Below are 23,666 nucleotides of genomic sequence, written 5' to 3'. Positions count from 1 at the left end.
CAATCACGGGAGGACTCACAGCTGCATTACTTAATGATGGAAATACAGGTCCCAATTCCTGCCCTAAGTCAAAGGACTTCCTGTATGATGATTCCCAGCAAAGAAACCTATGAGCCTTCCCCAGTCTAGGTATCTTGCACAGCAACTGGGAATGCTGGGAGCTGCAGTCCCAACATATCTAGGCAGGCCAAGTTAGGGAAGCCTGTACAGGTAGTCCTCAACTTATGACTACAATTGAACCAAAATTTTCTGTTGTTAAGCAAGACATTTGTTAAGTGACTTTTTCTTGATTTTGCAACCTTTCTTGCCACAGTTGTTAAGTGAATCACTGCAGTTGATTAGTTAGTAACATGGTTGTTAAGTGAATCTGGCTTCCCCGTTGACTTTGCTTGTCAGAAGGTTGCAAAAGGGGATCCTGTGACCCCGGGATCCTGTGATCGTCACAAATATGAACCAGTTGCCAAGCATCTGAATTTTCATCCCGTGATCAGGGGGACACTGCAAAGGTCATAACTGTGAAAAATGGTCATGTCACTTTTCTCAGTGCCATTGTAACTTTGAAACGTTCACTAAACAAATGGTTGTAAGTTGAGGACTACCTGAATTACACTGCTCTGGTTTCGATGATAGTAGGAGCAAGGTCCACCTGGAGGCTGTGGGGATATGCCACACACTTTTCTTACCCCACCACCTATCTCCTGCATTGGGAACAGGAGGGGCAGAACACAACACAAGAGCGCAACTCGAACCAACACCCTATCTTGAATCCATTTGGAGCTGCCAGGCCCAAATGTAGCAGAAAATGCCACCTGGGGTTTTTAAAGTGAAGCATTTACACGTTTCCTCTTTATTTTACGTGATGCAACGTCCATTCCAGGTATCTGAATGCAGTCGGCTCTTCATCTGCTTCCAGTCTAGGTGGGTGGAGAAAGCAGGACATTTTGGGCAGTTTCAACACTAAGAAGGAAGGGACCCAGCTAGGATGCTCAGGTCATGGAAGAAGATGAGCTAAAGCCCAGCAAAAGTATTTCCTCAGGATAACTGAAGCAGTCAGTATAAAATATATGGGCTGGGAGGGTGGTGAAGATGTGTGTGCGTGTGTGTGTGTGCGCGCATGCGTGTGCACACAGATGGCAAGGCAGGAGGACCCAGAATATCTGGTGGCAGGGAGCATTCGGTGAGTAAATTGGCTTTCAACAAAAACACATCACCTGCTCCATTCCTTGTTGTGCGTTACACCTTGGCATTCCTGTAAATTCGGACATCTACAGAAAGCAAGCTGTGGCAAAGTCAGGTTTCAGTAATAATTTACTGAAAAATTTCAACGTTTTGCATTGCCACAGGAGTCCCCAGACTTGTTACGTTTCAACTTGTGGACTTTACTTGTGGACTTCACAGCACCGGCTGAGAAGTCTGGGAATCCACAAGTCTTAAAACTTGACAAGTTTGGAGACACCTGCATTTCAGCATCTGGAACTGGTTTGTTTTGGAATCCTCCAGTATTGTAATACTCCAATGCTGCAGAAAATGATGGGCTGATTTCTCAATTACTGTAAGTCGCCAATGTTCTTCCTGCAGGAAGACTCAAAAGTTGGCTGTCTGTACAAGGTAGGTCAAGGGCTCCAAGTAGAGGTTGGGAGGGCTGACTCTTCATCTGCTAACTCTGCTAAAAGACCTGATTGGAAGGACCAAGCTATTTTCCAGGGAACCCAAAGGGCATAAAAGGGTCTAATGAATGGAAACTGACCAAGGAGAGATTCAACCTGGAAATAAGGAGAAAATTTCTGACACTGAGAACAATCAACCCATGGAACAGAAGTTGCCTTCGGAGGTTGTGGGAGCTTCATCACTGGAGGCTTTCAAGAAGAGACTGGACTGCCATCTTTCGAAAATGGTGTAGGGTCTCCTGCTTGGGGGGGGGGGTTGGACTAGATGGCCTACAAGGTCCCTTCCAATTCTGTTAATCTGTTACCTGTTACCGTATTTTTCCCTAAGCCTTTGCTGGCAAGGTGTTCAAACTTGGCTTCTCTAAGGTACATTTTTCGGTGCAACACAGTGTGGATTACTTTCTCCAATCCTGCAAACCTGGAACATTTCAGCAAACGAAACAGCCAACTCAACCAACGAAGCCTCTGCTTTTAGCTTACACTGAGGATATTGTTTGGTTAGATGTTTTAACATAAGGGGCTAGATTGGGAGGGTTCTCCTCTTTCTGCCACCATGAGAAGCTCCTCTTGGGCTAGGAGGAATATTCTCCAGCTCTGGAGGCCTCAATTTGGCCATTCTTTGCAGCCCATTTCTGGAACTCTTTGTGGGCTGTTCTGACTGCTCTGGTCTTAGGCTCAGCTAGCCTTCTCTGGGTCCCATTTGGTGGGACTGAGCCAAGCAGAAACTCCATCCAGAAGCCTTCAAATAATTCCTGCAGCAATTACTAGTATAACATATATGAAATACTCAGAAAACTTTTAAACGTTTCTATGAATGATTGTAATCTACTACTATTACTATAGGTAGCCCTTGCTGGAGTCTGCAATTATAGCTATAAGTTATGATGTTATAAAGTGGCTCACCACATGACTGGATCAAATTTTACAACCGTTTTGGGGGTGGACATTAAGTGAACCCATTGTTTGTTATGGGGCAAGAAACCAAATGGAAAAAGCAGTTTCCAGCAAAACTGCTGTCATGTGTCGGCAGGGCTCCGCAAATGGCTGTAAACGCAAGCCAGCTGCAGAGCAACCAAAACGTAGTCATGTGACCGGGGTGGGGTGGGGTGGGGTGGGGAAGAGATGTTAAAATTGTAGAGCCTGGTCATAAGTAGCATGCGGGTGTCCTTGTAACTTTGGTCACTAAGCAACTGGTCATAAGTCAAGGACTATCTGTACTTTTGTTTTTAACTCTGGGCAAAGTCTGCACAGACTCAGAGTATGAATAATATACTGAGTGAAACGGTACAGTCTATAGCAGTGTTTTTCAACCTTTTTTGTGCAAAGGCACACTTTTTTCATGAAAAAAATCACGAGGCACACCACCATTAGAAAATGTTAAAAAAATTTAACTCTGTGCCTATATTGACTATATATAAAGTGTTTTTCCCACGGCACACCTTACACTATGTCACGGCACACTAGTGTGCCGCGGCACAGTGGTTGAAAAACACTGGTCTATAGACTCCCTGGAATGCTCAATAAAACACATTCACATTTATATCCAGAAGGAAGGGTCTACGCAGATCCTCAGCCATCCAGGCCACGGTTGTCCCAAAGGTGCTTTTTCAAAAGCCAACCGGGTCTTGATTTTTCTTGAAGAAGTTTTGCCTTCTCATCCAAGAAGCTTCTTGGATGAGAAGTGAAACATCTTCAAGGGGGAAAAAAAGCACCTATGGGACATCCGAAAGGAAGGTTGGGTGGGAAAACTGGTTAAAAATGCAAGCGGTTTCGGATGTTTCATGTAATAGTTAAATTCATGGACGTTTTGCTTTTGCAAAATATACGCTTGACCTGCACCCAATTCTAGTTCTTTATATCCCCCTCTGTTATTCTTCCTTGAACAACGACAACGACGACGACAACAACAACAAAAGCCACTTTCTTCCGTCAAGGGACTCTAAAAGAATTCCTTCTTTTGCAGCTTAGGGAACAATCCACCACTGTTATATCCTGCTTTCCTTAATATTTGGCTCCTCTCCTGGAAGGTTCCTTAAATACAGTTGTAACAGCTCCTCAGTAACAAATCTGGTGGTATGCCAGATTAGCAGCTCATAAAACAAAAAGGGAAAATGAAGTGCAGTAGAATAGCATAAAGTGCAAAGTTACACTGAAAACATACTTGCAACACGTTCTTAGCTCTAAATACTAAAAATAAACCTGCCTTCCTTTGATTATATTAACATGACAATTCACTTCTATAAATAACCTGTTTTGGGATCAAAGCAACACTTGTTCTTTTTTTCTTCATGGCGACATATAAATCTCATACTAGTTGTGATGATGTACTTCTGCCTCCCTCCCTCGCTCGCTCTCTTCAGCTACCCAGTTATGGAAATACATGTAAAGCTATGGAAACACTTGGGAAATAAAAAGATAATCCTTCAAATGCCTTGTTCTGAACACGGCATTCAGAATTATGCCACAAAGCAATCCATTTTTTTCCACAGATCTTGAGCTCTGAAGGTGTACTATGCCAGAAAAGGCTGCATTGGGTTTCACTCTATTTGGGTAGCCCATGCTATCCAAACAAAGAGAGTGATATTATGCATCCTCCACTATGATATTACTGAAAAGGCATAATCTACCGTTAATTATATCAGTACCCATTCTACTGACTCATAGAAAATGTATCTAAGACAGTCTTATGTGCTGTAATGCAACAGTGTCATAATTTACTCTTAAATAGGAAAACTATACTGAATTTTAAACTATATTTTGGTAAGAACAGAAGATATCAGTTCATGAAAGTCTACATATTTTTAGGTGTTTTGCACATATTCAGTGAGAAAACTCTTATAAAATGAACTTTAGGTTTTAAAAAAAATTGAAACAGTAAATAATAGATTAATTTCTTTATTTTCTGTAAAAACTAATAAAATATAGCTTTTCTTTTCTTACAATTCACCATGGAAAACAGCATTACTTTGACATCAACATGTGAACAATGTTTAATGTCTTTTAAATGGTTCCGAACAGTTATACATTAAATGGCAACAGATTTCGCAGTTATTTTGAAACTGGCTGTTTGCTGCTCTTCAATTATTCCACAAAATAAATGTTTAAATGATACTTCAATCATTTGAAAAAGGAAAATATCAGCAAAGCAGCTTTTCTAGTTAAACAAAATTATATGTTCTTTCTCTCTTCCTTTGAAAAGTAGCTCCTACATCAAAATGAAAACAGGCCAAACATGGTCAATATTATGGATTACACACAAGAAAAAGAGCCTTGGAGCTTCCTAGTACTAAGGAGCTGGAGCAACAGCTTCAATTAAAACCAGCCAATTACTCAGCCCTTTTAAGATGCTGCAAATAAATGAATTGCTTTTAAATGGAAGTCCTTGGATGGAGGGCTCTTTGACCCACAATTCAATTGCACTAACAGGAATCATAATGAGGGAGGAATTGCTGAAACAAAATATTTCTCTCCCCCCCCCCCCACAAAAGGAGAAAATAAAGGCTTTTGAATCAAGAGCTTTTTGCAAAATGTTTGGTATTACAAAAGGAAGGAGGTCCATGGAGATTCTCAGTCATCCAGGTCATAGTTGTCCCAAAGGTGCTTTTTCATTTCAAAAGACAACTGGACTTTCTTTTGTTTTTGCTTGAAGACGTTTTGCTTCTCACCCAAGAAGCTTCTTCAGTTCTGACTGAACGTGGAGGATGGAAGGATTTATATTCTTACAGTCATCTGGTCATTAGCACTCTTTCTGAGAGTCGTTGAGGCCACTTGGAGGTTTATCTGTGCCCTCAGAGTCACCTGGATAGTGCAAAGGGGTGTGCAGCCTTCTTGGAACTGCAGAAAGGACAACACAGTCCTTTCCTTCCATTCTCCACCATTCTGTCAGAACCGAAGAAGCTTCTTGGATGAGAAGCAAAATCAAAGAAAGCCCAGTTGCCTTTTGAAAAACTACCTTTGGGAAAAGGAAAAACGGCAAAAATAGAATTTGGTGGACCAGTGTAGATTACTTCTCCACCCACTGGATTCCTGCCTGCTTCCTTTCCTTCCTATTGCTGGGCAAACCCTCAGCCCAACCTGGTGCTTCCATGTACCTCTGCCATCCCCTGAAAATACCACGGATTGGAGAAATTAGGCCGCACGGGAGCATGCAGCACAGCGCTCCTGGGAAGTCTCATCAGGAATCATATTGGAGATGCCAGATCCCCAACTCCTTGGACCCATTTCAAATGGGAATCTAGGGTTTCACATCCCCCCACCTCCCCAAAGAGCAGTGTGCAGCTTGTCTTTTTCAGGTCGGTTTTGTCAGCAGCGCCCCTCCTGGGATACTTTGGATCCAGCCCCTCCAGACAGAATTAAGGGAAAACATCATCCAATCGCTGGGTCTACCCTTGGGAGACGGCTTGGGACCTTTGATTCATGCAGGAAGCCGTGGTGAAACCTCTAGTTGGTCGGTCTTAAGCAGGGGTGTCAAACTCAATTTCATTGAGGGACGCATCAGGGTTGTGTTTGACCTTGGGGGGCATGGCCAGCTTGACATCACTCAATGAGGCTCTGTTTTCAGCCGGGACGGCCTCCTGTAGCCCTCTGCTAGTGAAAACAGAGCTTGGGAGGGCCACTTGGAAGAGCTCCATTTTCATTGGCAGAGGGCTGCAGGAGGCTGTCGTGGCCAAAAACGGAGCCCAGGAGGGCTGCACTTGGTCCTCCCTAGCTCCGTTTTTGCTGGCAGAGGCCCTGTGGGCTGGTCTTTCACTGTTTTCAGGAGGGGCCCACGGGCCAGATTTAAGTACCTCACAGGCCGGATCTGGCCTGCGGGCCTTGAATATGGTACCCCTGGTCTTAAGAAAGCTTTTTCGCATTGTTTACATGTCTTACATTGGCTGTCTTCTCACTGTTGGTACTGAGGATAGAGGGTGATTTTTAAAGGCCTTATAGACTTATAGACTTATAGCAGTAGACTTATATACCGCTTCATAGGGCTTTCAGCCCTCTCTAAGCGGTTTACAGAGAGTCAGCATATTGCCCCCAACAATCTGGGTCCTCATTTTACCCACCTCGGAAGGATGGAAGGCTGAGTCAACCCTGAGCCGGTGAGATTTGAACCGCTGAACTGCTGATCTAGCAGTAGCCTGCAGTGCTGCATTTAACCACTGCGCCACAGGCCTGTTCAGGTGGACGTCTTTCCTTTGAGAAGATCAGACAGCAGACCCATTCCTCCCATGGAAGAAGATGCTTTATTCAGAAGCCAAGAGAGGGATTTCAGAGGAGGAGACGAGATGCCACCATTGTGCAATGCTGACTCGGGATGGGTTGGGCTTTAAATACTGGGTTTTTAAAAACCTTTATAACATACATATATTTGGGGGTGATCTCCTTCCTGGTGCCCGTCCAGTTTTCTGCATCACACTCTCCATTTTGCATTGTTGCAATGCAGGGGTGGGTTCCGGTAGGCACTACTGCCGGTTTGCTCGTGGGCCCGGTGCGCGCACTTGATGCGCACTATGCATGCATGCACAGTTTGGCGGCATGCCAACCACTGTTGCAATGTTTCTTTGGCTGGCTTTGCAAGGTAGTTGTAGTGTATATAATTTTTATTCTTCGTGATCATTTGAGATAAAACGGTGCTCTATCTCAATGAATGAATTCAAATATTATGGGACAGATGATAATTTCATCATTGCAGACCTTCAAATATGCACATTTGACCTCTCTGTGTGATTTAAGAGTCTGTTAGGGTCCATTTATAATCTTTTTTTAAGTGAAGAGAAAGTCCTGGAGACTCAACTGAAATCACATAGACCAGAAGCTGCTTGGAAGCTGCTTGGAACAGGAAAAAGTTTCACTGTACATTTTTCTAAGATGAATTTCCAGGATAAAATAAAGAGTTTTGCAATCATCTCTTGCTCTTTGGATTGTGGATTTGTAAAGTGTTAATATGACTAAAATGGAGAAATTCTAACGTAGGGAGAACAGCTGAGCAACGTCTCCATTTGGAGGCCAGAGCGTAAACTCAGAAGACGAAGAGAGAGGCAGCTATTCCGACCCTTGTGATTATCCATCTTTGTGAAGGTACAACCTGGACCTCCATTTGTGCAAAAGATTCGCTCCTCCACCTTGGACCATCACCTCGTCCACCTCCATGGTGGGCTCTGGATCAGAGGCCCAGCCTTTCCACCCACAGCTCCTCTCAATTAGCTGCACTTGGGAAGGCGACCTCCCTTTACAAAACCAACCTAAACAAGGCCCTGCGTCCTCAAGCCCTCTCGATTACTCACACTTTTGTTTGCGTGGCACTGGACCTGGCTGCCTCTGTCCACGGCAAAGCAATATGTCATCATTTCGCTGAGCTAACCGGCCTCCCAGTCTTGTCCCTTTGAGTTAGGCGCAAGACAGCAACACTCCATCAAACCGTTTGGCCACAGCCAGGCAGGGAAAGGCTGGCAGGAGAGATGGGAAACGGCCGTTTGCAAAGCCTGGCTTGCAATTGGCCGTCATTAAAAAGGAGAACAAAAGTTGCCCTTTGGAAGGCAAAGTGCAGACAAGGCTCCTTGCGCTGGTCTCTCACCTTGGCAGATTTGCAATCAGGCATTTCAAGGCTGGCTTGATGGTTGTGTGAAAGGGCCCCTCTGCATTTGCCACTTCTTCCTTTTTTTTGTGGGGGGGGGGAAGGGGAGGAGGGGGAGAGCTTCTTCTCTCCCTCCCGTCTTCTACTTACCATGCTCCTTATTTGAAACAGATTTTTAACAGATAATCTTGCTCATTATAACAATATCTCGCTTGCATTTTATTCAAATAATTCTTAAAAACAGCTTTAAAAGCCGTTTGGAATAAACACCAAGCTTCCCATCAATCAAAAGCAAAAAAATTTCCGCTGGCGGTTGTATAAACATCAGATCAACTCACTGATGTCTTCAAGGATTTCAAACTGAACCATAAAAAACTCCATTAACTTCTGACAAAGAATGCAAATTAATCGCAACATGGGGTGAGATGAAATTAAAGGCTCTGTTCTAATCAATGACAAGGCAGGATGAAATATTTACTTCTCTCTCTCCCTCTCTCTCTCTCTCTCTCTCTCTCTCTCTCCCCTCTTCTCTAGGCTTTCTGTATTCAGGTTGGACTCCACAAAGTGAAGCTACATGGTAGGTGTGATTGTCTCAAACTTGGGACAAAATCAGCTTGCAGAGATCCACCAGCCACCCACACCCTCACCCAAATCTCAGGTGCACACAATTTGTTATTCACACTCTCTGGTGCCAGTGGAAGAAAGCCTGGCACAGACAGATGCACAAGGAACCCGAAATGACAGCTCTGCCCTCCGGAAGTGCGATCACTACAGGAAAATCTAGTACAGCCTCCAGGTGAAATGTCTGGTGCTCCATATGGAGCAGAGAAAATTAACAACAAGATGGAAATCTCACAAGCAGCAGGGAGCTGGAATTTTTTTTATGGAAAAAAAATGAAATTTAAAGATGAAGGAGAAGTAATAAATTAATGGGGTGTGAAAACATTCAAAGCTTTACAATACCAGGGGCACTATTTACTCAGATTTTTTTTAAAGAAGGAGGGGGCCAAGCATCCTCCCTTCCAAACTTCAAATCGTTTGATGTAATTTATTAACAAAGATCTGCAAGTGTATCCGAAAACAGGGGGAAGGGTCTTTAGCCAGATTCAGACGAAATCACTGGAATATATTCCTCACAATCTCTGGCAGCCAAAAAGCGGCATCTCCGCTCAGGGCAGCCAACGGATTCGCCCAGCCACTAACCGGGAGCAGTTTAAGCACCAGCAGGCACAATTTCTAACTCTCGAAATTTCCTGATGATAAGACGTGGCCCTGCCTTGTGCCACCTTTTGATCTAATCGAGACAGCTGGTATTGCTGTAAAGGGAAGAGGCAACCTTTATGTCCTGCAGGTTTCTCCAAGACTTGACCCTTGCAAGAATCCTGCACAACTCCATATAGCTCTGCAGAATTCTCTCCCGACTGGACCAGCAAGATTAGGTCAAAACCACACTGATACCACAAATGCACAACCAGAGATTTGGGAGACAAAGTAGAAAATTGAAACTAATTTCAAAAGGAAGATTCACTTAACACGTGGAACATGACTATATCTCTGTCAGGATAGAAGGATTTGTCTAAATGTCTTTTGGAGGGAACAAAACACTTCAAGTCTGGAATTTAAAGTGGCTAAAACTGCCATTCTTTCAGAACATTTTTTAATCCTTGCCAACAAATGTGCGACAAGATCACAATTATAGATAAGCATCAAACATCTCCGCAATTTGCTGGATTTAGCAAACTGTGGCATTTGCTTGTAAAAAACACCTGGCGGTAGCAGTGTTTCATCTAATTATCACCATATTTAAATGTTTTCTATGCAAACTGACAATTGCAAATAAACTGCAAACGAAAAAAGGACAATAAAATTCACCCTATATCAGAAACAGCATCCTAATATAAACGTTTTGACATCTTGTTTTCATGCCTAGGAAGAGGGAACGCATCATACATAAAGTATAGACAGAATTTTTAAGGGAGGCTCTTGTGCCCTGGGGGTTCTGCACAGACACTGGAGGCTCTTTATCCCTCTCTCTGATCGAGTCCTCACACGGTGAAAAGCAAACAGCCTGGTAGCTGTTCTGTCTGTTACCAAAACAAAGAACAGATGGAAACGGGGCTTCCTGCCTCAAAGAGATTCACTTTTAGACTCTTACACAAAGCAAGAGAAAGAGGAGGCGGAATCTGAACAGTGGGGCTGGTTCAAAGAGAAGTCGCACTTCACAGAGCTGCCACTCACATTCTTTCCAAGCGCTTTTGGGGTTATGTGGTTTTTTTTTGGGGGGGGGGGGAGGTACCTACCCCTATGTTGCAGTTCAGCTTGCTGAGAAACCCGAGGTTGTTGCAGTGCGATCCTGAAATGTTTTTGAGCTCAACTGTAGCTTTCGCTCCCAGACTGATGTACAGGTAGCCCTTGAGTTGTAACTGGCTACTTAGCGACTCTTTGAAATTATAACCAATTCTGAAAAAGGTACTTATGGCCTGGATTTGGAACTCTGAAGCTTTCTCTCCCCCCCCCCCCCTGGGTGGTGGTGGTCCTGTGACTGAATTTGGGGCACTTGGTAATTGGGCTTGCATTTTCAGCCATTTACAGAGCCCTGTGGTCACATGACTGTGATTGCACTTTTCTTGCCGGAAACCGGCATTTACTGGTTTCTGGGCAAAAAATGCCCATTGCAGACAAAGGGTTTGCTAATTGACCACGGTGTTCACTTTACAAATGCCATGTCCACTTAATGACCACGGCAAAAAGGATTACAAAATTGGGTGCTATCACGTGACGACTCGCTTAACGACCAACATGATTTATGACTTCAACCACAGACAGGCTGATGGCCCCTGATGGTTATCTTGCTGAGGTTAGCCAATCCCCATTGTTCTAAGAAGTGCCAAGACGTCCTTCTTCTCCGGGGCTATCCAGAACAACAGGGAGAGTCCCATTTTCTTTTGCACATTCTGAATTTTGCCCATGTTGAAAGCCATCACTCACCTGTTGAACAGACACCTGGCTACTATTCAGTGTCCTTTGAAAGATCCCATTCGCTCTTGAGCCTTTCCCTACTTTGCTGGTCATTATAGTAAATATTCTTCCTCTGCCACCAGGCACTTTTGAATCCAGTATGTAGTATTTATGAATGAGAGCTATACAAGGCCTCTACACCAGGCAGCTGCTGGTTTAAGGACAACCACCCAAGAGCAGCAAATTGAGAGAAAGCATGGATTGAGCTACTAAATCTTCAAGTATCAGAGAATTAGTTCCATTTTTTTTAAAAAAAAAGTATTTCTAAACACAAGGAAGAGATCAAATTGCTTCCTATTATTCAATAACCATAGCGGTGAGGCATCTGCATAATCTAACCGTGCATAAATTAGTATGGTTCATTTGCATAATAATAACAAGTTAATAGATGCTTAAAGAGCACAGACCAACACTGGTTTTAAATCAGAGATGCCTCCCGGCCCTTTGGCCTTTATCAACGGGGAGGTTAGGAAAAGAGACTGCCATTCACCCGGGGAATAGGCTGCTGCTTCCTCTGCTGGTGCAAGAGAATTGTAACTTTGCAGTGTTGCAACCGCCTGAAATGATAAATGCATTTATGCCCCCAACGAATACAACAAAAGCTTTCACTAGGGTTAGGCATGGGCAAGGAATAAACATACCACTTCCAGTAATTAAATTTTGAGCTGTATATCGCAGGATTTCTCATACTCTTAAGAACCACAATTGTCATTGGAGGGTTTGCGCAGTCAAAGCCAGGAGCAAAAATGGGCACCCCACCTCTAGGGAGGGGGTCTAGGCCAAGTTGCCACGACTGGCCAAGGGAAAAGAGTTGCATTAATATCAAAGAAACGATGGGATAGAATCTTAAAGAGAGGATGCAAAAGGAGGGGTGGGGGCAAATGAAATGTTGAATGACAAAAATTACAGTACAATGCTCTTGACATACGACCACAACTGAGCCCAATATCCTTGTTGTTAAGTAAGAAGTTCGTTAAGTGAGTTTTGCCCCATTTTATGACCTTTCTTGCCATGATTGTTAAGTGGATGGCAGCAGTTGGCGAGTTAGTAACTCCGTTGTTATGTGAGTCTGACTTCCACATGGACTTCGCTTGCGAGAAGGTCGCACAACCCGTTTTAGTTGTGATGGATATTATTGTAGAGAATGAAATCCATAAAGATTCAGCTAAATAATAAAATCCAGCCTGGGGCCAGGACTCTTTTGGGCTCCCCTCAGTGAGGAAAAGGCTCTGAATATTTGAAGAAATATGTGGAATGTTTCCATATGGAGTTCAAGTGAATTGTTCTTGGTTTTTCATTTAAATGAGATGGGGGTCAAGGAAAAAGTGGTTTGGAAGGATAAGAAAACTGCTCGATATGGAGTGGTAACTATCATTTAGGGTTAATGGAGCTGCAAAACCTAAGCTTGGCCTATCTAGAGTTATTCAACCTTGGCAACTTTATGAAGTGGAGACTTCAACTCCCAGAATTCCCCAGCCAGTTGCTGGCTGGGGAATTCTGGGAGTTGAAGTCCGCACCGCATAAAGTTGCCAAGGTTGAAAAACACTGGCCTATATGGCAGCTCCCACCTATCGCTCCACAGGTAGTCTCAACTTATGATCATAATGAAGCCTGCTCATTACAGTCGTAAGTCGTGACTGCCGTAAAGGGGGCAATCCACCTGACCTACCTGAGTTTACAACCTCTTTTTGCGGCAGCCATTAAGCGAATGGCTGTGGACGTTCAGTGAACCCATTACTCCCTATTGGGTGCTTTTGCCAAAGGCCATAAGTAAATGCTAGTCATTGTCGGCTGCCTTGTGACTCATTATATTATTCCTTATGGGAAACATTTGCTTGGTTCTCATCCTTTTCGGTACTCATTATGCCTCCCGGAATCAATTAACAATGAATACCGAGATCCCACTGTAGTAGTACAGGTAGTTCTTGACTTACAGCAGTTCATTTAGTGACCATTTGAAATTATAACAGTGTTAATCATGTGATTTATATTCAGACACTCGACAACCGATTCATATTTATGACAGTTGCAGTGTCCACGGATCATGTGGTCTCCTTTTACAACCTTATGACAAGCAAAACCAATGGGAAATCTAGATTCACTTAACAACAGTGTTACTAATTTAGCAACTGAGGTGATTCCCATAACAACTGTGGCAAGAAAGCTTGTAAAAACAGGGCAAAACTCATTTAACAAATTTCTCACTTAGCAACAGAAATTCTGGGCTCAATTGCGGTCATAGGTCAAGGAGGCCTACCTATCTTCCACCATCACCCCCTCCTTTTATAAAACATGGCATTCTTGCAGAGTCAGTGGTGGCTGAACTTGTGTGCAAAAAAGACTTTCTGCAACATCCAACCACTCCTCTCTGTCAATCCTGCTGGTGATTTGATAGAGGGGTGCCTATAAGCAGAGACAAACTTCTTTTTTCAAGTAATTTTCAAGGCCAATCCAATAACAAGAAATATGCACAACAAGTTCTTCTTTCTGAAAACCAACCCAGACGTGGAAAAGAACGACAGGAAAGGTGTGGAGGCTCCGGGCATAAGCCACAACCACCAGTAACGGTGGCTGGGATTAGTGGCCTCCGTCCTCTTCCAACCACATCTTCCAACCATAACAAACTCATATAAAGAGCTTCATATATAGAAGCATTTGTGATCGCAGTTGCTTTCTTCTTTTTCTAAAAAAAATGAAATTCTCCTTAATAGCTGTGGACTTCAAGTCCCAGAATCTTCCTGGTCCAGATCTCGCTGCTTTAGCAGAGTAAGGAAGATACTCGAGATGATTCACACCCTGATCAGTGTCTCTTTGCACTTCTACCATCGGGAAGTAAACATCGAAGTATAGCCAGCCGAACAAAGAGGTTTAAAGATAGTTTTTATCCTTGGGCTGTGAGACTTTTAAATACAATTAAAATCACTCCATGTACATGCTAGTTTTTTTTTTCCTTTTCCTTTTCTCCCCGTTTCTGTTATAATTTTGTACCAGTGAGGTTAAAACCAATTTCATTGTATTTAAGTACAATGACAATAAAGATTATACTTTAGAGCAGCGTTTTTCAACCTCGGGAACATTAAGATAGGTGGACTTCAACTCCCAGCATGCTGGCTGGGGAATTCTGGGAGTTGAAGTCCACGTATCTTAAAAGTTCCCGAAGGTTGAAAAACGCTACTCTAAAGACACCGGATTTTGACACATATCACTTCCAGCCAGCGTGTTGACGGGAATGCAGAAAAGCAAATTTGCTCGGCTTCAAACTCACTATAAGCTCCACTCCAGGAAGCAGTCTAAGAGGGATAAAAAATAAATCCTGGACCTTAAAAGGAGAACAGAATCCAGGGCGGTTTTGGACAACTCTGAAGTGATTGCTTTTTGATTTAATACGGCAGATTTATATGAAGCAGGTGGAAAGACTGACACAATTGCTTGTTGCAACTTCATCCACAGGAATCAATGAGGCAGCAAGGAACGTCTTACCTGAGGATAGGGGAACCTCCCGAGAGCAAGCTGGAAGAGAAAACAATGGTCTCGTTAGAGAGATTTGCATTAGGGGTTGAGCAAAAGGAAGGGGGTTGAGAGGGGCTCACGATTCAGAATTGCTCTGAGGGCAAAAAGAGAGTGAACGAGAGAGACAGAATGAAAAACAAACAAACCTTAACAGATAAAGCGAAATGCCAATATTTGGAAAGGCTGTCCATAAATGAGCAGCAGATCTGTTAAAAACCTCTATTTGTCTGCCTGCCTGCCCAGCCAAATTCTCTGCTCGTAAACAAAATATGGGCCTTTTTCAATTCTGTGGCCTCTCTGTGCATTTCAGTTGCTAAGAGATTCGAGCCATTTGGACGAGAGCGGACGGTCGCAATGAGCATGCAGGAAGCGCCAAGGCGCTTGGACAGCCTCCATCCACCATGGAAGCCGAATCCTGCCTTTTGCTCTTGAAAGTCAGCATCTCGGAGATCTTGGCGTTGTGCTCCCTCCAATTTCCACTGGCTCGCAATTCAGCCCCACGGTGACGGATTCAAATCCTCCCTTCGAGCTCAGGCGCTTGCTGGTACTGCTTTTCGTTACGACGTTGATTTTGAGACAGAGGGACTCAAAGGTTCACCGGCCCAAGAAGGGCACCTCCTCATTGCCTTGCGCCCCACGGACCCAGGAAAATGGCACATTCAATGGCAGTCCTTGAGTTGCCACCGCAATTGGGACCAGAATTTCCATGCCTAAGGAAAGTGAGTTGCATCCAATTTTACGACTTTTTCTTTGCTCTCTTGTGAGTGAGTCCGTGCACTTGCTTTTAGTGCAGGGGTATCCAAACTTGGGAACTTTAAGACTTGTGGACTTCAACTCCCAGAATTCCCCAGCCGGCTGGCTGGGGAATTCTGGGAATTGAAATCCACAAGTCTTAAAGTTCCCAAGTTTGGACATCCCTGGCTTAGTGAATTATGCGGTCATTAAGCAAATCTGGCTTCTTCCCACATTAACCTTGCTGGGCAGAAGCCAACTAAAAAGGCGGTAAGTGACGATCACATGACCCGGGGGGGGGCTGCAACTTGACTGACAAGCATCATGTGATCCTGGGGATGCCATGACATAAATCACTGTCTTCTGTGACATTTTGACATCGATCGCTAAAGAAATGCTTCTCAGCCGAGGGCTACTTGTCTACATTCCTTGGCTTACAACAGTCCATTTAGTGACCGTTTGAAGTTACAACAGCACTGAAAAAAAAAGGGATTTATGACCGTTTTTCAGCCTCCTGTGGTCACATGATCAAAATCCTTGGCAGCTGGTTCATATTTATGACGGTTGCAGAGTCCCAGGGTCGTGGGATCCCGTTTTACGACCTTCTGACAAGCAAAATCAACGGGAAGCCAGGTTCACTAAAGAACTATGTGGCTAATATAACAATTACGGGGTTAACAACTGTGGCAAGAAAGGTTGTAAAATGAGGCAAAGCTCACTTAACGAATATTTCGCCTAGCGACATAAAATTTGGGCTGAATTGTGATTGAAAGTTGAGGAGTCTCAGCAGTGGTGGGCTCCTCATCCCGGTGGAGCCGATACGGTGCAACAGGTCCCGGTGTCCACCACATGAACACGCGCAGCACACGTGCACACATGTGTCCTTACTTCCTGCGATGCTCTGCAACGCCTCCATGATGCTTCAGCTGCTTGGCGGAGCGTTGCGCAGGCGCCGTACGCTCCGTGCACGTGCACAGATGCACCAAAGACCTCGAATACAGATAAGGAGGGTGGGCGGGCATTCCAGAGGACCGTACTGGAACGGTACCCAGTGCTCCCAGCAGGCACTGGTACGCCTGTACCAGGGCATACTGCCTGCAACCCACCACTGGGTCTCGGGTGCAAAGTATGTTGTGAACACAGCAGGGGTCTGGGCTGCTTGCTCTTCTTCTGCATAAAAGCCGCAACGGCAGATCAACATTTCGGATGAAAATGGCCTTTTCAAATAATACTCAAATGAATGCAGATGAAAATTTACGCAAATCACCCCACTTTATGCAAATATATTCTGAGTGCAGAATTGGGTTTTCTCGATATAGAAATGATTGCCGTGGACTTCTGATGACAATGTATTTTCAAAGTCCAGGGCTCTGGCTTGAACAAGGCAACCCTAAAGATGCCAGCCAGGGCGAGAACCTTTGTCTGACTGGGCTGTGCCAAGGGCTCCCCCCCCCCCACTGCCCCAGTCCAAGATTGTCAAGGTAATCTGTAATCTCCCCGAAATAGCCTGCAGATATGTCACTGTACTAAATGTGTTTCAGATTTAATGAAGCTTTAATGTCCTTTTTAATTTTGCCTGTTTCTGTATCACCAGGGGTCGAGCAAGGCAATCAACACTCAAGAGGATGGTTTGGTTTAAAACTAGGAAAAACTCATTTGCTTATGAGTTGCACTGTATTTTCTTAATTAAATTTACTGAGTAAAATGGTTTTAAGTTCAGCCAACCAATGACCTCTGTATGTAGATTTAGATTTATAAATAGGCTAACAGCTAAAGCATGGAAGCCAAAAGATGGGGCGGGGAGGGGGGGTTGGGGAGCTCTTACATAAAACAAATTAGGGCTTTGCATTGTTCCTGCATAACACGAGCAGTGTGGACCTCCACTGATTTATAATCCTCAAAAGGGAGTTGAAAACAGGAAAGCGCAGAAGAGAAGGCCATCAGGAAAGCACTTCGTAAGTTTTCCGCTTTGCCTCTGGAATCCTCCTGGCTGAGCACATCTGTTCCCCAACCCAGAAATATCTTTATTTTAAATCCTACTCATATTAATTTGTCGCCCTCTGTTCCAGAACCTTCTTTTAAAACAGAGTTGCCTGTCACAGGCTGGGGTTGCAAGAAGAGGCTGCTCTCTTGACAATTTGCAAGACAATGCAGAAAACAGGCAGTGGCTGGACAATAGCTTCATTTGACCAAATGACACGCATCTTCTCACCCTCACCTCTGAAAGTCCTCAGGGAACTACCCAAGTAGACGATGTTGGTGAAGTCTAGAAAGTGTGACCTCTGCTAGCAAGACAGGACCAAGGACACCAGGCCGAACCACAGGCAATAGGAAGAAATTGGTAATTCTAGCTCCAAGCCAAAACAAGGTAAGATCTGAGACAAAGGAGCCACTGAAGACATTTCTGCGTCTCTGTGAGGTGTCAAGGTATGTACCGTATTTTTCGGAGTATAAGATGAACCTTTCCCCGCCCCCTCCCCAAAAATAAGGTGAAAATCTGGGTGCATCTTATACATTGAGTACAACATTTTTGGCCTCCAGAAACTCTGTCCCCTTCACAAAAATAGATGTGCATAGGCTTTGGAGGGCCTGCAAAGTGTTCCTGGGGGCTAGGGAGGGAAAAATCAAGCAAAAGAAAAAGGCGTTTTTTTGCTTGTTTTTGCCCTCCCCAGCCCCCAGGAGCACTCTACAATCCTCCCAAAGCATTTGCATGCCTTGTTTTTTTATGAAAAACGGGGCCATTTTTTGCTGGTTTTTGCCTTCGCCCCAGCCCCCAGGAGCACTTTGCAGGCCTCTCAAACTCTCTGCATGCCCCATTTTTCACAAAAAAATGTAGCATGCAGAGGGTTTGGAAGGCCTGCAGAGTGCAAAAACCTTTTTAAAAAAATTTAGCTCTTCAAAATCTTGGTGCGTCTTTTACTCCGGTGTGTCTTATACTCCGAAAAATATGCTAAGTGTGTGTTTGACAACGAGGATACTGAACTGATAGATAGTATCTGCTTTTTAGGATTAACTAACAGAATAAAGGAAGCAGCAGTCAAGAAATAAGCCACAGACTAGTACTGCTACTGAGTCCTTGGGAAAGATATTCAAATACCATTCAATGCTACAAAGTTCAGTTACATCTGAACTTTGTAGTTTGGATGTAACTACAAAGACCAGGATTGTGCAAGCAATGGCATTCCCTGTGTCACTCCATGGAAGCGAGAGTTGAAATTTGTAGAAGTAAGATAGGAAAAGTACTGTATTGTTGGAACTTTGGTGTTGAAAAAGACTCCTGAGAATACTGTGGAAAGCCAAGTAAACAAACCAATGAACAAACCAATCCGGAGTCCTCAGTTCTAGGTTGGATCTCTCTTTAATGATCTTCTACCCGTTACTTCGTGTCCTGCCCTCAGGTGCTTTGGAGAATAAATCATATTATTATAGAACCTCAAGTACTGGAGGGCTACTAACATGTCACCCCTGGTCCCTTCTCTTCATTAGATGAGACATATCGTATGGTTTAGCCCCCAGGCCTCTCATCGTCTTCGTTGCTCTTCTCCATACTCTTTCTAGGGTCCTTAACATCTCAAGAAGCGACTGGACAGCCATTTGTCCCCAACGACACAGGATCTCCTACTTAAGCAAGGGGTTGGACAAGAGGACTCCAAGGTTCCTTCCAACCCTATTGTTTTATGTTCTCAGACAAGGCTAAATGACTAGGCTCAAATGATCCTACATCAGAAACCTTGGGCAACGGATCTAGTTGCCTAGAGATGCTCCATTGAAATCAAACTGCACGCAGAATCCCTTTCAAGTGCTCTACAAGTTGTCCTTGCTTAGCAACTGCCTCATATAGCAACCTACTGCTTGGGACTTTTTCTTTCCCATCAGGTGGTGAGGCTCTTTCGTGCCCTACCCATATTTTCCACCATTATATTTAGGAGCAACTTTGCTGCTCTCACCATCAGTGGCTCATGCAGGAAAAAAGGAGCAAAGAAGTCACTGGCCCCTGGCTAGCTGAAGTACATCTGGCTGGCTTAGGCCAAAGAAGGGGATTTAGCTGCAGCCTCTGTGCTTTTTGCGGTTCCTTCAAATCTTGTGTTGACTGATGGCTGCATGGACTAATTCCTCCGTTTTGGGGCAATATTTCAGAAATAGCCTCCTTCCTAGGGCTGAGAGTGAGGCCACCAAGCTGCCTTTGTGCCTGAAACAAAACTAGAACTCCTGGTGTCCTGGTTTCTAGCCTGCCACCTTAATGTAAATGTTGCATGTAGTTGGATAGGGGAGAGTGTGTGTTTGAAGCCAGCAGCTGTGTGGAAAAAAAACTGGTCTAGGAACAATTGTCTTGTCTTCCAGCTGCATTGGTTGCACACCTGAAAGCCATCTGAAGGGACTTTAGCTGGAAAACGCTAGACAAATGTGATCCACAGCAAAGTTGCTAGAACTTTTAAGGAAACTTGATCTGGAGTTTTATAGGGAGCGTTGCTTGTCCACTTCTGGTCTCTCAGGCAGGTCTCTTTAATTCACTATCTGGGCTGGACTAGATGGCCCAACCGGTAGAATCCCCGTTTTATTTCCCTAAAGTTATCCGTCTGAGATCAAATGCATTTATTCATAAAATTAATAATTATTAGGATTTGAGCCTGATGCACTTTGCAATGCTGTTTTTAAGGACAATGGTGCCATAAAGCCTCCCCCACCCTCTACGCCCCCAGATTACTCTGTGCGACTTGCAAATTTGGGTTTTTTTTAATTTACAGTTATTCTGAAAAGCAGAGGATGGCTTTATTTAGTCACATTCCATGTTTCTCAGCATAACTGCAAATTGAAAATAAGCACTTAGAATACTGCTTGTGATCGAGCTAAAGAAGTACTTTATAGTCTGAAATGTTCTAAAATTTGTTCTTAATTACTTTGTGCACATTTTACACAATTAAATTTCCATCTCTAGATTTTGCATTTAGATTGTGCACTGCCGTTAAACTCTCAATTTAGAGGAAAAAAGCGGCACGTTAAGAGCATCCAGACGCTGGAAAGTGATGTTTTTTTCCCTGTCTCTCTTTAAAACCCAAACATAACAACTGGATTACCTGAAACCACAGCAGAGAGATTTCATTCCCAAGATCAATTTGTAGATTTCCAGATACAAGATTTAAAATCACCTTAACAGTCCCCCGACAAAAGCCCTGATAAATATTAAATACTGCAAAGAGAAGCCATGTCATTTCCCCTTTTTATCTCTACCAATTCCACCGTCCCCTTATGGCACAATTTTAAAAAGAATCCGTGAGGATATAACTGCAATTTACCCACGTTTAAGCGCTCTGGAGGTTAAATTGGGAAGAGAGCAGCAGCAGCAGCAGTAGCACAAGCCACCTTGAAATAGGGTTTCAATTAAAGGGGAAGGATTTACTAAACCCCCTCCAAATGGGGGGAAAGGGTTACAAATTAATTTAATCTTCTGCCCCAACTGCGCAGCTGCATTCCAAAGTGCCTGGCTTAACAACAGAGCCCACCAGGCAGCTGTGGGAGGAAAGCTTCCATTTTTTAACATTACAAGATCTTCGGTGGGTGACTTGTGGGCTGTACCACACTTCCTGAGGGCTGGGGGACTGGCTGATGGAGACAGGGGAATGGGCAGGGCTGTACCAAGACAGGGAGACCACCACACAGCAGGGAAAACAGGCTCACTTACCTTCAATTAAAAAGTCCTAATGTTTAGCCATTGATTCTCAATTCTGTAATGGTATGTGGGGATCACCTGGGGAAGGGGATGGGGAGGGGGGGAGAGATCCTGCATAGGGGATGATCAGATAAGAGGGAGCACAGCCTTTATTAACCCACTCAAGATTGCAGGGGGCTCCAAGGCCACATGCTTTGTTTGCTATATGGCTATTCAACAGTTTGAAAGAGGCTGTGTTCTTTTTGTAACCTCTCAAAAGAATCAAACATGCCGTTAACAATGACCTGATCTAGGATAAAAATTCCCCTTTACAGCCCAAACATAAAAAAGTTACTGTCTACCTAATAAGGTAGAAATCATTAGCAAACGCCACAGCAGTTTTGCTAGAAACTGGAAAGTAAATGTTGGAAACTGGCAAAACAAAAAAACAGCAACAAATCAACCATTGAAAATCGTGGTCACGTGATTCTGGCACACTGCCAACAGCTGTAAAAAGGTGAGTTGGTATCCAAGTGCTCAAAATAGGATTACATGACCTTGGCTGGTTTTGTGTGAGTGGCTAATCATAATTTCAAAACCGAGTATAAGTAAGTAAGGGGGTTTGGGGATGGGGGGGAGGGGGCTTGTCAGTTGTAATTTTGAATGGTTGCTAAGCGAAGGCTCTTAAGCCAAGGCTTTGGAGATCTGGAATAGAAAGAGAACTTCTGGGAAAGGATTGGAGTAGGAGTTCACTGGGAACCGAGTGTGTGTCAGGCTAAGCCCAAGAACAATTCAGCCATCTCTTTATTTGCTTACCCTGATCAAACAGATTCCTGCCAGTCTATTTCTTTGTATGACCCTATAATCAGGGGTGAAATTCCGCAGGTTCTGACCAGTTCTGGAGAATTTCACCACTGCCTATAATCCCTTGTTTCAGGGTGGAGTTGGAGCTGAGCATTTACTGGCCAGATGCCCTTCCTGACGCCTATGCAGAGTTCACAGTAGATTATTTTCTCTTTGCACCCAGATAAACATCTGTTGTTGCCTAGGATTGAACTGTCATTCTCTTGAGTGTGAGACGCGCGTCATAACCTCTAGGCTACTGCACTGCTCAAAATTTTCAAGAGTAAACTATTGCTATTCTTGCCTAATGAACTCCTATTGAAGAGTTGTGGAAGGGGCGCTCCTTACTCTCTTCCTCTGTCTTCAGATGTGTTGCTTCTCCCCCCCCCCCCCCGCCCCCCACATTATCTGGCACGTGGTCCTTCCTTCCTGGGAAACTGACACTTCACTGTAGCCAATCACACCACCTTCCCCTCTGTGAGCACCATGTCTCATAGTAGGAGTCAGGCATGCATCATACAGTAGCTAAAAAAGGAAAATCCAATTTTAGGTTTTAACACATTTCAAAATCACTGGAACTGCAGATAGTCTTGACTTATATCCACAATTGGTACTGGAACTTCCATTGCTAAGTGAGGCAGTTCTTAAGTGAGTTGTGCCCTATTTTATGATCTTTTTTCCTGCAGTTGTTATGCAAACTACTGCAGGCATTTAGCGACATGTGCAGTCTTTGAACAGATCCAGCTTCCTTCATTGGCTGCGCCTGTTGGAAGCTGCCGGGAAGGTTGCAAGTGGAGATCACCATTGCAAATGCATGACGGTTGCCAGGCGCCCAAAGTTTGATCATGTCACTATGGGGGGGATATTATGTCACCCACTTTTTCAGCACCAAATTTGAACTGCCAAATTAATGATGATAAGTCACAGATAGCCTGTTATTGTTCCTGCTCTGCTCTACATTGATCAGAGGGCCCTTGCATTTTAAGAAGGATTCAGAGAAATCAATACACGTTTAGGGAGTGATAGTACAGCTCATCAAGGGGCCAGAAGCCAGAGGAAACTGGAGGCTAAATTGTATGATGGAAAGTTGAGGGAGCTAGATGTGTCTAGTCTAATGAAGAGAAGGATTAGGCGTCAGGCCTGCAGTCATATTCCTTTTAGGATCTTTGGCCTGCCACACTTTCTATTATTTTTCTATGCTGTTTCATTAGTGTAGTAATTGGGAGGGGGAATAGGAAGGAGTAGAATGTTGTTGTCATAATAGAACATTCCTTTCTAGAAGCCCACAGTCATCCTTTGTCTCTGCACCTCTGCACCTGACCGGAACTAAATGGGTGGAAATGCCAGCACGGCAGAGGAAGATTGGCCCATGTGATGGACTTGTGGGTTTGGGAGCAAGATCATGAACTGGGTGGAAAACCCAGGAAGCTTTCAGATTCGGGTTTTCCACAGATGTACCAACATGTCTCTCTTAATAAATTGGAACTTTGATGAAAGTTATGTCTTGAGCTCTGATTTAATTCTGGATGATATTTGGAATGCTGACACGAAGGCTGACATGATAGCTGCCTTCCAATATTTGAGAGGTTGACACAGAGAGGAAGCGGTCTGCCTCTTCTCCAAGGCACCTGAGGCAGGGCAAGAAGTCATGGACAGAAGAATAGTGAATACCTTTACAGGAAGGAAA

At 44.0% G+C, this 23,666-nt stretch overlaps 1 protein-coding gene across 2 annotated transcripts in view; it reads right to left on the bottom strand.

Moving 5' to 3' along the window:
- Window positions 1-23,666, bottom strand: part of MAP2K5 (mitogen-activated protein kinase kinase 5) — a 181,083-nt gene that overhangs the window by 56,350 nt on the left and 101,067 nt on the right. For both annotated transcript variants that reach the window (XM_087704388.1, XM_087704387.1), the window contains exon 17: window positions 14,728-14,757. In XM_087704388.1, coding sequence (XP_087560514.1) covers window positions 14,728-14,757 — 30 coding nt within the window. The remainder of the gene's footprint in view (window positions 1-14,727; window positions 14,758-23,666) is intronic.

Source organism: Thamnophis sirtalis, unplaced genomic scaffold (assembly GCF_051295495.1).
Source record: "Thamnophis sirtalis isolate CommonGarterSnake01/CBP01778 unplaced genomic scaffold, rThaSir2_p1.2 scaffold_2, whole genome shotgun sequence".
Classification (NCBI taxonomy): Eukaryota; Metazoa; Chordata; class Lepidosauria; order Squamata; family Natricidae; genus Thamnophis; species Thamnophis sirtalis.
Note: the sequence above shows the minus strand (reverse complement) of the source record. Positions and strands in the feature narration are given on the sequence as shown.